The 12,572-nt window shown below is 35.3% G+C and overlaps 1 protein-coding gene and 1 pseudogene across 2 annotated transcripts; both read left to right on the top strand.

Moving 5' to 3' along the window:
• The first annotated feature begins 346 nt into the window (after nucleotides 1-346).
• LOC107595859 (N-acetylserotonin O-methyltransferase-like protein) lies at nucleotides 347-5,628 on the top strand (annotated as a pseudogene).
• An 899-nt stretch (nucleotides 5,629-6,527) lies between these two features.
• Nucleotides 6,528-12,297, top strand: LOC107595824 (ADP/ATP translocase 1-like). 2 transcript variants are annotated; one of them, XM_016286388.1, is made up of 4 exons: nucleotides 6,528-6,828; nucleotides 9,710-10,199; nucleotides 11,310-11,450; nucleotides 11,538-12,297. In XM_016286388.1, the coding sequence occupies exons 1-4, from the start codon at nucleotides 6,718-6,720 to the stop codon at nucleotides 11,693-11,695; spliced, it is 900 nt and encodes a 299-aa protein (XP_016141874.1). In that variant the 5' UTR covers nucleotides 6,528-6,717; the 3' UTR covers nucleotides 11,696-12,297. The 2 variants fall into 2 exon arrangements, with proteins under 2 accessions (XP_016141874.1, XP_016141873.1); XM_016286387.1 differs by lacking the exon at nucleotides 6,528-6,828 and adding an exon at nucleotides 8,079-8,368.
• The last annotated feature ends 275 nt before the right edge of the window (nucleotides 12,298-12,572 follow it).

The raw sequence follows: 12,572 nt of genomic DNA on the forward strand, positions 1-12,572 counted from the left end.
TTACCTAACAAGATGAAAGAACTTTACTATAAAATTCTTCATATGTTCTATCCCTGTAATTATTTACTCTCAATTTAAATTGGACGTCTCTTCACAATGCACATTCTGTAATTCTAATTTGGAAACAATACCACACTTATTTTTTGAATGTGAGTATGCAAAGGATTTTTGGAAAGAAATATCTTGGCTTGTTTTCTCAGCTTAAAACAAACTGTTTAGTTTTTAGGTAATTAATGCAATATTTTTAATTTGGGAATCAGGATCAAAGGAGCGATTTTTACATGCATTTAGTGATTCTCGAGTCCCAGGATAGACCTCTGGAAGTGACAGAAAGGAGAGTTGTAACATGCTGTTAAATCCAGTAATATCCAGGCTGAGTGGAAAGCTTGTTGTCCTGGCAAGCACATCTCCACGACGTCTAGAGATTTTATCTAAAGTTTTTTTGTATTTTTTTTCTAGGTTTTTACATGGGCGATGAACTTTGAATGATCAGTGCTTTCTCTTTTCTTGTTCTGCTTTGATGAGGCAGGGTTTATGATTCGAGGTGGTTCCTTCTTGGTTTAAAGAAACATTGGACAAATCCTTGTTTAAGAACCCATGTGACTATGCAGTGGAGACAGCCAAACAGAAGGCTTTGGAAGTGGCTCACTGAATGCCATTTGTAAGTTTTATATGTCTGTATGTGAGAAAGCAGTTGTTCTCTAAATTTGAGTGTCTGACAATTTACAATGTCCCCTTTATTCTGTATAACTGTATATGTGCTGTATATTCAGAAACACTTGAAAACTCCAGATATTGTTATTGGAGCAGACACTGTTGTGGTAAGTAGCTGTATATTGTAATAGATTCTACATATGATATTCTGTCCTGAAAATTGCTTTGTTAAATTTGTCTTCTCAGACAGTTGATGGCTTGATCTTGGAGAAGCCAACAGATAAACAAGATGCTTACCGTATGCTGTCTAGGTGCATTTTCATTTTTTTGTTGTCTTAAGTGAGGCGTTTATTGCACTGATGCAGAAACTGAAATATATCGAAATGAATGTATTTCAGGTTGAGTGGTAAGGAACATAGCGTCTTTACAGGTGTGGCTATTGTGTTCTTCCATGACAAGAGTGGTATGTGAAAGCATTCTTCTTTGCAGGTACAGCTACAGACTACAAAGTGATTGATTTTTATGAAGAGACAAAAGTTAAATTTGCAGAGTTATCTGAGGAGATGCTCTGGGAATACATCAACAGTGGAGAGCCCATGTGAGTGTGTGTGTATTGATTTTCATATACTAAATGCATTGCAGGTGGTCTGAGCATGTTAAGTCAATTTAAACTTGTTGAACCTGTGGATTTTGGACCTTGGTGGAGCTGGTCATTTTTGTGTTTGCTTTGACATGTTGAAAATGACATAAGGAAAATTCAACAAAGTATATTTTTGAGTAAAGGAGTCCACTTTGAGTAAATAAATCAATTATCTGCACTCTAGCATTTCACCTGCCATGCAGAATCTGGTCAATGATGAGACTGACAGATTTATCTGTGCTTGACAGGGACAAGGCTGGTGGTTACGGTATCTAGGCTTTGGGTGGCATGTTGGCGGAGTATGCCAACATCCGAGGAGATTTTCTTAACGTGGTAGGCTTCCCTCTTAATCACTTCTGCAAGCAGCTGGGATGGATTTTTAATAGCCCACCTGAAAGACAGCCCAGAGACTCTGCATGGATACATTCTCCAATGCAATGATATGGTGTGGCCTCTCTTCAGTCATCTAGAGAATGCTGTCAGGGAGGGCACCAGCCAACATGAGTGAGCTTTTGGGAAGAAGAATGAGGACGTGTTTCAGGTAAACACGAGTTAAACGTGTCTGTTTATATCACCTGTGGTTCATGCATTTTCAAAAGCTTTTGACATTCTAGTACTAAGCAGAACTGTTTTGTTGCTTTCTAGGATGCCTACTACACTAAAGATGAAGTTAAGATACGATTTATGGATGCAATGCATAGCATTGCAAGGTTGACTGGAAAAGATGTGGCAACAGCATTTGATCTTTCTCCTTATAATATGGCCTGTGACAATGGAGGTATATGAATTTTCCCTCAAAAATAGATACAGATGGTAAAATAAAGGCTATCAATTTGTTAATTTTTAGGTAAACAAATAATATATTTTTTTAAATCGACTGAAATGTACAATTAATGTCTTAAATGGACAGGCCTAACATATCAGGTCAAAGTCAAGTAAATTTTTAAATCACAAAAAAAAGAAAATGTTGAAAATAAATGTTTTTTTTTATTAAAATATGGATTAAAGAAAAAAATATCAATAAAAGAACATAATCTCTCAGCTTTTTTCTAACGTTTAGGATTTTAGGTTTCCCCACTCATGAAAAAAACTGTGACGTTAAAAAAAAAACAGATCAAAACTTTGCACTGCTGACTTCCCATTGAGACGTGCAAGAGTGACTGCGAGAGCTTAAAGATAAGATGTGCAGAAACCACTGTCCCGCTGCTGTCTTGCATAATTTGAGATTTCACTAGAGCATGGTGCATGCATATTTTAATCTGAAAAAGGATTTGGAAGCTTGTTATGCAAATTATATATGCTTCTAATTACCAGTTCTCTCAGGTGCTTTTCATGCCAAGGACATCTGTATTTATCCTGTTTATTCTCTTTACCCGCTTTGACCTAAATTTAGAGCTAGAGTTTATTTTCCACACTGACAAAATGGTTAACAACCTTAAAGGTTCTTAAGGGTGAAGGGTTTCATTTCTGTGAAATGAATATAATATAATAATATAATATAGTCCTGCCCCATGCGTCTTATATTACTGAACATCATCAAACTGATTTACATGTAGTACAACTATGTTTTGGATATATTTTAAATTGGTACACTTAGGCCTGATTTTGACAGGTAATAAAAATATACCACCATTCAAGATTTTGGGGTCAGTAAGATTATTTAAAAAAAGAAAATACTTAATACAACTTTTAAAAACTTAAGAAGCACAAAAATATTAAGCAAGACTGAAGTAATGACTGCTGAAATTCAGCTCTGCCATTACAGGAAAAAAATACATTTTAAAATGTATTCAAATAAAAAAACAGTTATTTTAAATTGTAATAATATTTCACAACAGTATTACTGCTTTTACTGTATTTCGTGTTTCAGGTAAACACGAGTTAAACGTGTCTGTTTATATCACCTGTGGTTCATGCATTTTCAAAAGCTTTTGACATTCTAGTACTAAGCAGAACTGTTTTGTTGCTTTCTAGGACGCCTACTACACTAAAGATGAAGTTAAGATACGATTTATGGATGCAATGCATAGCATTGCAAGGTTGACTGGAAAAGATGTGGCAACAGCATTTGATCTTTCTCCTTATAATATGGCCTGTGACAATGGAGGTATATGAATTTTCCCTCAAAAATAGATACAGATGGTAAAATAAAGGCTATCAATTTGTTAATTTTTAGGTAAACAAATAATATATATTTTTAAATCGACTGAAATGTACAATTAATGTCTTAAATGGACAGGCCTAACATATCAGGTCAAAGTCAAGTAAATTTTAAAATCACAAAAAAAAGAAAATGTAAAAAATAAATGAAAATAAATGTTTTTTTTTATTAAAATATGGATTAAAGAAAAAAATATCAATAAAAGAACATAATCTCTCAGCTTTTTTCTAACGTTTAGGATTTTAGGTTTCCCCACTCATGAAAAAAACTGTGACGTTAAAAAAAAAACAGATCAAAACTTTGCACTGCTGACTTCCCATTGAGACGTGCAAGAGTGACTGCGAGAGCTTAAAGATAAGATGTGCAGAAACCACTGTCCCGCTGCTGTCTTGCATAATTTGAGATTTCACTAGAGCATGGTGCATGCATATTTTAATCTGAAAAAGGATTTGGAAGCTTGTTATGCAAATTATATATGCTTCTAATTACCAGTTCTCTCAGGTGCTTTTCATGCCAAGGACATCTGTATTTATCCTGTTTATTCTCTTTACCCGCTTTGACCTAAATTTAGAGCTAGAGTTTATTTTCCACACTGACAAAATGGTTAACAACCTTAAAGGTTCTTAAGGGTGAAGGGTTTCATTTCTGTGAAATGAATATAATATAATAATATAATATAGTCCTGCCCCATGCGTCTTATATTACTGAACATCATCAAACTGATTTACATGTAGTACAACTATGTTTTGGATATATTTTAAATTGGTACACTTAGGCCTGATTTTGACAGGTAATAAAAATATACCACCATTCAAGATTTTGGGGTCAGTAAGATTATTTAAAAAAAGAAAATACTTAATACAACTTTTAAAAACTTAAGAAGCACAAAAATATTAAGCAAGACTGAAGTAATGACTGCTGAAATTCAGCTCTGCCATTACAGGAAAAAAATACATTTTAAAATGTATTCAAATAAAAAAACAGTTATTTTAAATTGTAATAATATTTCACAACAGTATTACTGCTTTTACTGTATTTTTTTTATCAAATACAGTTAATGTAGCTTTTTAGAGCATAAAAGACTTCTTTCGAAAAACATCAAAAAGGCTTACCGACCCCAAATTTTTGAAGTGTAGTCTAGATAAAAAAAATAAAATAAAAAATAAATAAATATATATGTATGGTATGAGGCATGTTATAAAAGCATTCTCTTCTCACACAGGTTGCACTGGTGCCATGGCATATGAGTTTACAAAAGCCCATCCTGGACTGTCAGTTATTGTATTTGACTTGCCACAAGTTATTGAGGTGAGACGCCACTTTCAGCCTAAAGAAAATGATGACAGAGTGTCATTTGTTGGGGGGTAGGTGAAGACTTTATATGAAAATTTTTATGATAAAAATGTTTGCAGTGTATTTGTTTCATATAATACTTTGTGAGTAATGTGCACATTTTTGATTATTTTTTCTCACTTAATTTATTTTTCTTTCTTTCTTTCTTTCTTTCTTTTGCACAATAGTAGATTTTTTAAAGATGACCTACCTAAAGCAGACCTGTATATTCTTGCACGAATCCTCCATGATTGGTCTGATGAGAAACTTAATGTATTATTGAGTAAACTGTCTAAAATGTGCACTCCAGGTAAGTGCTTTAAAAACTGAATTCTTAATATGTCAGCCTGAGTCTGAAGTATAAAACTTTTGATGCCAAGGAGGATCCTGTAATATGATGAGCCCTTTGCAAATGGCCCCTTAGTGCCCCCTTGTGGCCCCTCTTCATCCCAGTTAGTAAAGCCCTGGCCTAATTGATTCCTACAATAACTCTACCAGATCATACTTAACATTACTGGATTCTTGAAAGTATTTTGAATTGTGGACATCCCAAGGTCATAAAAAGTATTTTATTATTATTATTATTTTTAAATCGAGGTCAAGTGTTTAAATGTTTGGTTTATGAATGTATTGCTACCAAACAGGTTGTGGGCTTCTGGTGTCTGAGATTTTTCTGGATGAGGAGAGGAAAAGGCCTAGCCGAGCCCTGTTGCAGGCCCTCAGTATGACAGAAGGAAAGCAGAGGAGCACCACCGAATACAGGGACTTACTGGAGAAGCATGGCGTCACTCCCAAACACATCAAACACACGGACAACCTGCTGGATGCCATACTATTTGTGAAAGAAAAAAAAAAAAGGGAAGGGACATGTGGCCAAGTATGGTGACCCATACTTGGAATTAGTGCTCTGCATTTAACCCATCCAAAGTGCACACACACACAGCAGTGAACACACACACACCGTGAGCAGTGGGCAGCCATTTTTGCTGCGGCGCCCGAGGAGCAGTTGGGGGTTCGGTGCCTTGCTCAAGGGCACCTCAGTCGTGGTATTGAAGGTGGGAGAGAGCGCTGTACAGTCACTCCCTCCACCTACAATCCCTGCCGGTATAAGACTCGAACCCACAACCTTTTGGGTTACGAGTCCGACTCTCTAACCATTAGGCCACGACTTCCCCAAGAAGACCCAAATGACAAAAGAACATTACTAGGCTGTTCTTCAGCATCCACAGAGACCGCAGAACTTGAGTGATATAATGACTACAGCATTTTGGAAACACTACAGTTGACTTATTCTAGTTCATTAACTGAAAAAAAAACGTTTTAGCTGTATTCAAATATTATGAACATTTCTGACCTAAAAGCTCAAAATAAGTATTTGTGCATTATTATTTTTAATTACAGACACAGAGAATGTTGTATATTTGTATTATGGTTTTGAAACAAATGACAGTGTTCTTTTAGCTAGTTTTTTATAGTGAGGAATGGGTTTGTAGTCATACAAGGAATGGATTCAAGGGCTATATATCATAACTATTAGGTTTTAAGTCAAAAGTCTAATCAGAACGTATGATTCTTCAGCACTGGTTTTGTATGTTGGGTTTATAGTTCAAATCTTTTAGATTGGAATAATATGATACATCGTGTAATCAATTAGAATATTAACTAACATTATATACAATTAATTAGAAAGTTATTCATTAGTTAATAGTTACAACATGTCATGAAAATGTAAATTCTGTAGCTGTTGCACACGGCGTCTTTACTTGACCCTAGTGATTCGGGAGCAAATATCGCGAGAAACCTCGAGAGTTAGTGCAGTGTGTCCTCCGCAGCCTCCCCATCACCTTCCGCTCTACCGCTCTACCTCCTGCTTCTGCCAGCACGTTCAGCATATCGTGTTTGCAATACACCGAGTTTAAGGATTATCGCCATGGCTGATGCTACACTTTCTTTTGCTAAAGACTTTTTGGCCGGTGGTGTCGCAGCGGCTATTTCCAAAACCGCAGTCGCACCGATAGAGAGAGTCAAACTGCTGCTGCAGGTGAGAATCATCATCTTGACTTCTTTTAACGCACTCTGCCATGATGCATGCTAATTTATAAACCCCTCTCTTTAGTATTTAAGAATAAAATGAATTATTTTGTGGCTATAGAGATGCGAACTGACTTTGTCCTTCAGAGGCCATATTTGAGTAGTCGTGTCTGCAACATCCGCATCCTTGGAGCATCTCAACATACAAATAGTCATTTTAATACTGAGTTTCTATTCTGTCATTCTCTCATGTGGATCTTTATTTCTAGATTTCAGTAACCCAAATGTGCAGTACCGTATTTTAAGGCCAAACAGTGAATTTCTAGCAGCTGGTTAGGTGGCACATCTTGCCCCCTGCAGTCGGGTCTCATATTACAGGCCCAGGCATTATGCATTCGGACTGATTTTGCCGAGAAGGACATGTTCCTCTAAAATCAGAAATAAATGATGTCAGAACTAAATGCTACCATTCAAATGTTTGGAATCTTCAAGATTTTTTAAATGTTTTAAAAGAAGTCTCTTAAGCTCACCAATGCTGCACTTATTTGATCACAAATGTGGTAAAAACAGAAATATTGTGAAATATGATTACAATACAATTCTATTTTAATAGATTTCAAAATCTGATTTATTCCTGTGATAGCAAGGCTGAATTTTCAGCAGCCATTACTCCAGTCTTCAGTGTCACATGATCCTTCAGAAATCATCTTAATATGCTGATTTGCTGCTCAAGAAACCTTTCATGTGATTATCAATGTTGAAAACAGTTTTTGCTTAATATTTTTGTGGAAACTGTGATACACTAGGCTACCGTTCAACGTTTTAGCTGTATTCAAATATTATGAACATTTCTGACCTAAAAGCTCAAAATAAGTATTTGTGCATTATTATTTTTAATTACAGACACAGAGAATGTTGTATATTTGTATATTGAATTATGGTTTTGAAACAAATGACAGTGTTCTTTTAGCTAGTTTTTTATAGTGAGGAATGGGTTTGTAGTCATACAAGGAATGGATTCAAGGGCTATATATCATAACTATTAGGTTTTAAGTCAAAAGTCTAATCAGAACGTATGATTCTTCAGCACTGGTTTTGTATGTTGGGTTTATAGTTCAAATCTTTTAGATTGGAATAATATGATACATCGTGTAATCAATTAGAATATTAACTAACATTATATACAATTAATTAGAAAGTTATTCATTAGTTAATAGTTACAACATGTCATGAAAATGTAAATTCTGTAGCTGTTGCACACGGCGTCTTTACTTGACCCTAGTGATTCGGGAGCAAATATCGCGAGAAACCTCGAGAGTTAGTGCAGTGTGTCCTCCGCAGCCTCCCCATCACCTTCCGCTCTACCGCTCTACCTCCTGCTTCTGCCAGCACGTTCAGCATATCGTGTTTGCAATACACCGAGTTTAAGGATTATCGCCATGGCTGATGCTACACTTTCTTTTGCTAAAGACTTTTTGGCCGGTGGTGTCGCAGCGGCTATTTCCAAAACCGCAGTCGCACCGATAGAGAGAGTCAAACTGCTGCTGCAGGTGAGAATCATCATCTTGACTTCTTTTAACGCACTCTGCCATGATGCATGCTAATTTATAAACCCCTCTCTTTAGTATTTAAGAATAAAATGAATTATTTTGTGGCTATAGAGATGCGAACTGACTTTGTCCTTCAGAGGCCATATTTGAGTAGTCGTGTCTGCAACATCCGCATCCTTGGAGCATCTCAACATACAAATAGTCATTTTAATACTGAGTTTCTATTCTGTCATTCTCTCATGTGGATCTTTATTTCTAGATTTCAGTAACCCAAATGTGCAGTACCGTATTTTAAGGCCAAACAGTGAATTTCTAGCAGCTGGTTAGGTGGCACATCTTGCCCCCTGCAGTCGGGTCTCATATTACAGGCCCAGGCATTATGCATTCGGACTGATTTTGCCGAGAAGGACATGTTCCTCTAAAATCAGAAATAAATGATGTCAGAACTAAATGCTACCATTCAAATGTTTGGAATCTTCAAGATTTTTTAAATGTTTTAAAAGAAGTCTCTTAAGCTCACCAATGCTGCACTTATTTGATCACAAATGTGGTAAAAACAGAAATATTGTGAAATATGATTACAATACAATTCTATTTTAATAGATTTCAAAATCTGATTTATTCCTGTGATAGCAAGGCTGAATTTTCAGCAGCCATTACTCCAGTCTTCAGTGTCACATGATCCTTCAGAAATCATCTTAATATGCTGATTTGCTGCTCAAGAAACCTTTCATGTGATTATCAATGTTGAAAACAGTTTTTGCTTAATATTTTTGTGGAAACTGTGATACACTAGGCTACCGTTCAAACGTTTGGGGTCAGTAAGATTATATTTTGTTTCTTTTTTTAAAAGAAAAGGACAGATTCAATTGATCAAAAGTGATATTTATAATGTTATTTATAATGTTAATGATTAATAATGTTAACAAAACACCTCTGTTTCAAATAAATGCTTTTCTATGGAACTTTCTATTTGTTAAAGAATATTGGGAAAATGTATTATGGTTTCCATAAAAATATTAAGCAGTACAGTTGTTTTCAACATTGATAATTATAATAAATATTTCTTGAGCAGCAAATCAGCGTAATAGAATGATATCTGAAGGATCATGTGACACTGAAAACTGATGTATAATGGCTGCTGAAAATTCAGCTTTACCATCACAGAAATAATTAAAATAGAAAGGGTTTTATATAAACTGCTACAAAAGAATGTTACTTTAAATTGTAATGATATTTCATAGTTTTGAGTATTTAAAACATTGCTCAAGGACCAACAAACCTCAAAAAAATCAATCCAGATATCGTGTGTATCTTAGTATTTTATTTTTCACTTTATAGGTACAGCATGCCAGCAAGCAGATCAGTGCAGACAAACAGTACAAAGGTATTATCGACTGTATTGTGAGGATTCCTAAGGAGCAAGGCTTTGCTTCCTTTTGGCGCGGAAACCTAGCCAACGTCATTCGCTATTTCCCCACACAAGCCCTCAACTTTGCCTTCAAGGACAAGTACAAACAGATATTCTTGGGTGGCGTTGATAAGCACACGCAGTTCTGGCGATACTTCGCCGGCAACTTGGCCTCTGGTGGAGCTGCAGGAGCCACTTCCCTCTGCTTTGTCTACCCCCTGGATTTTGCTCGTACCCGCTTGGCTGCAGATGTTGGCAAAGCTGGCAGCAGCAGCAGAGAGTTCACTGGGCTGGCTGACTGCCTGGCCAAAATCTTTAGGTCAGATGGGTTGCGGGGTCTGTACCAGGGCTTCAACGTCTCTGTCCAGGGCATCATTATTTACAGGGCCTCCTACTTCGGAGTCTATGACACTGCTAAAGGTAATAGGTTTGTACCTCAGATGCTGTGGGACATTCAGAATTGTTTTGAGAATGCTTTTTATATTCCAGTGTATTTCCTGAATTGGAAATCATTTGAATAGTGGTCGAAAATAAAACTGCACAATTTAATCTGAATGTTTTGAAATAGAATTTAAAACTGTGAGTAGAACTTTGAATCTCGGCTCGACAAAGCCTCATTTGAAACTGTTGTTTTAGTATTGTTTATATACTATAATAGTATTTATTATTTTTTTGAATTAGTCTTTATTTTTTGAATAAATGTAAATTTAAAAAAATTCTGAATAAAAAAAAATTGGTTTTACTAGAAAAACAGATGCAAACTTAAAATTTTGGCTTGACAAAGCCTTGTTTGAAACGGTTAAATTAGTATTATGTATATACTATTAAATTATTTATTAATATCTTTATGAATTGAAATTAAAAACAATTCTCAATAAAAATAACACTAGTTTTACTAGAAAATACAAACATTGATTCTTGGCTTGACAAACTTTGTTTGAAACTGTTATTTTACTATTGTTTATGTATTAATATTTTGAATTAGATTTTTATTATTTCCTTTTTCAGTTTAGTTTAGGTTGTAATTATTTTATTATGTGCTTTTGTCATTTTTATTAGCTTTGTTTAACTTAATTTATTTTTATTTCAGTTTTAGTACTTTTTGAACTTTAACTTCAGCCAGTTTCCCACCAGTTTCTGTGTTTTATTTTATTTCAGCTTTATTTCAGTGAAAGAAAACTATTTATAATAGTTTTAGTTAACAATATTAACACTAGTTTAAAAAAAAGTAAAGTTTGTAGATTTATAGGTGTTATGGCTAGAGATGCTTGAAATTTCACCTTTAAAAATTTGTATTTAGTTTATATTTCATGATATTTTTGGGGACCAGGGTGAAAGATCACTTAATTTCCAAGAATTCATTACCTGTATTTTCTTTGAATTACAATTTAGCATTCAGAATTACAATTCCTCATTTTGTCATTCTAATTTAACTTGTGATATGGCCAATTCAAGTCAACACACAGCCAGTTCTTCAGTTCTGAATTCTATGTGAAACATGTGTGCATTATTTTGTGTGGTGGTATGCAGGCATGCTTCCCGACCCTAAGAACACCCACATTATGGTCAGCTGGATGATTGCACAAACTGTGACGGCAGTGGCTGGCGTGGTGTCCTATCCATTTGACACTGTGCGGCGTCGCATGATGATGCAGTCTGGGCGCAAAGGAGGTATACAACACACGTTCAAACACATGCACTGTTCTTCATCAAGTATGCATTTATTTCAATTTAGGCCTTTGTCTTTTGTTTTCCCAGCGGATATTATGTATACTGGAACCCTTGACTGCTGGAGAAAGATCGCTCGTGATGAGGGTGCAAAAGCGTTCTTCAAAGGGGCTCTGTCTAATGTATTCAGAGGAATGGGGGGCGCTTTTGTGCTCGTGCTTTATGATGAATTCAAGAAGTTTGTTTAAACAATGTACTAAATGTACTAAAAGATGTACTAACTATGTACTAACAATGTACTCAAAGATAGTAGAATAGCTTTTACCGCACAGCTTTGTCAAGCTTTAAACAAACCCTCTCCACTCCTCTACCACTCAGTCTTGGTAAAATTGTGTTAGATGCCAAAAGCAATTAATAATTTTCACTAATTTTGTTTGTGGCTATATTTTATGTTTAGAAAATGCTCTGTCATTTTATGATAAATAACCCTTATTTTATCCAAAAACAAAAAAAAGCAGTCAGAGAAATATTACAGATACAATTATAAAATTGGAAATATAAGGAAAGCTGTTGTATATTTATGCTCAAAATTGTTTAAAATATATATGAATTTATTGATGTTGTCTATAATACTGTATGTATTTCTTCATAAATCTGAGCCATCAGTTCCGTGCAATACCACAATACGTCCTCAAGATGGAGTGACACGACGGCGCTTTGTCCTGCATTCGTTCAGTACCATGCTCTTGAAGTCCTTCAGCTCAGTTTTTCAGTTCTTCTAGTCAGGATCTGTGGTAACAGGGGTATACAATATCACTCTCAAAAAAAAAAAAAGTGGAGTACAAACACACAGAACAACGTTTCACACTTTAAACGTTTTCTCAAGTTGGACTTGAAAAACCAACTGAAAGCTGGTGTCCAATGGAATCAGAGATGAATTAAATATGACGCTTTAATTCACAACAGATTTGCCCTCTATGTGAATCAGAAGTGAAAGAGCCTAGTAAAGTGTTCCAGCAGAGAATGTGTGTAGCCAGAGACATAGCATTCACAGTCAGACCTTATGTGACACGAAAAGTGTATTTCCATGATTACTCTTTTTGGAAGTCCGCTTAAGTATTTTCC

Source organism: Sinocyclocheilus grahami, unplaced genomic scaffold (genome assembly GCF_001515645.1).
Source record: "Sinocyclocheilus grahami isolate Dianchi unplaced genomic scaffold, SAMN03320097.WGS_v1.1 scaffold209.1, whole genome shotgun sequence".
Taxonomy (NCBI): domain Eukaryota; kingdom Metazoa; phylum Chordata; class Actinopteri; order Cypriniformes; family Cyprinidae; genus Sinocyclocheilus; species Sinocyclocheilus grahami.

What these genes read in the sequence shown, in the direction of transcription:
- LOC107595824 (XM_016286388.1), top strand. Translation starts at nt 6,718, where the DNA reads ATGGCTGATGCTACACTTTCTTTTGCTAAAGACTTTTTGGCCGGTGGT. An exon ending in GAGTCAAACTGCTGCTGCAG is followed by an intron (nt 6,829 to 9,709) that starts GTGAGAATCATC and finishes TTCACTTTATAG; the next exon opens with GTACAGCATGCCAGCAAGCA. An exon ending in AGTCTATGACACTGCTAAAG is followed by an intron (nt 10,200 to 11,309) that starts GTAATAGGTTTG and finishes GGTGGTATGCAG; the next exon opens with GCATGCTTCCCGACCCTAAG.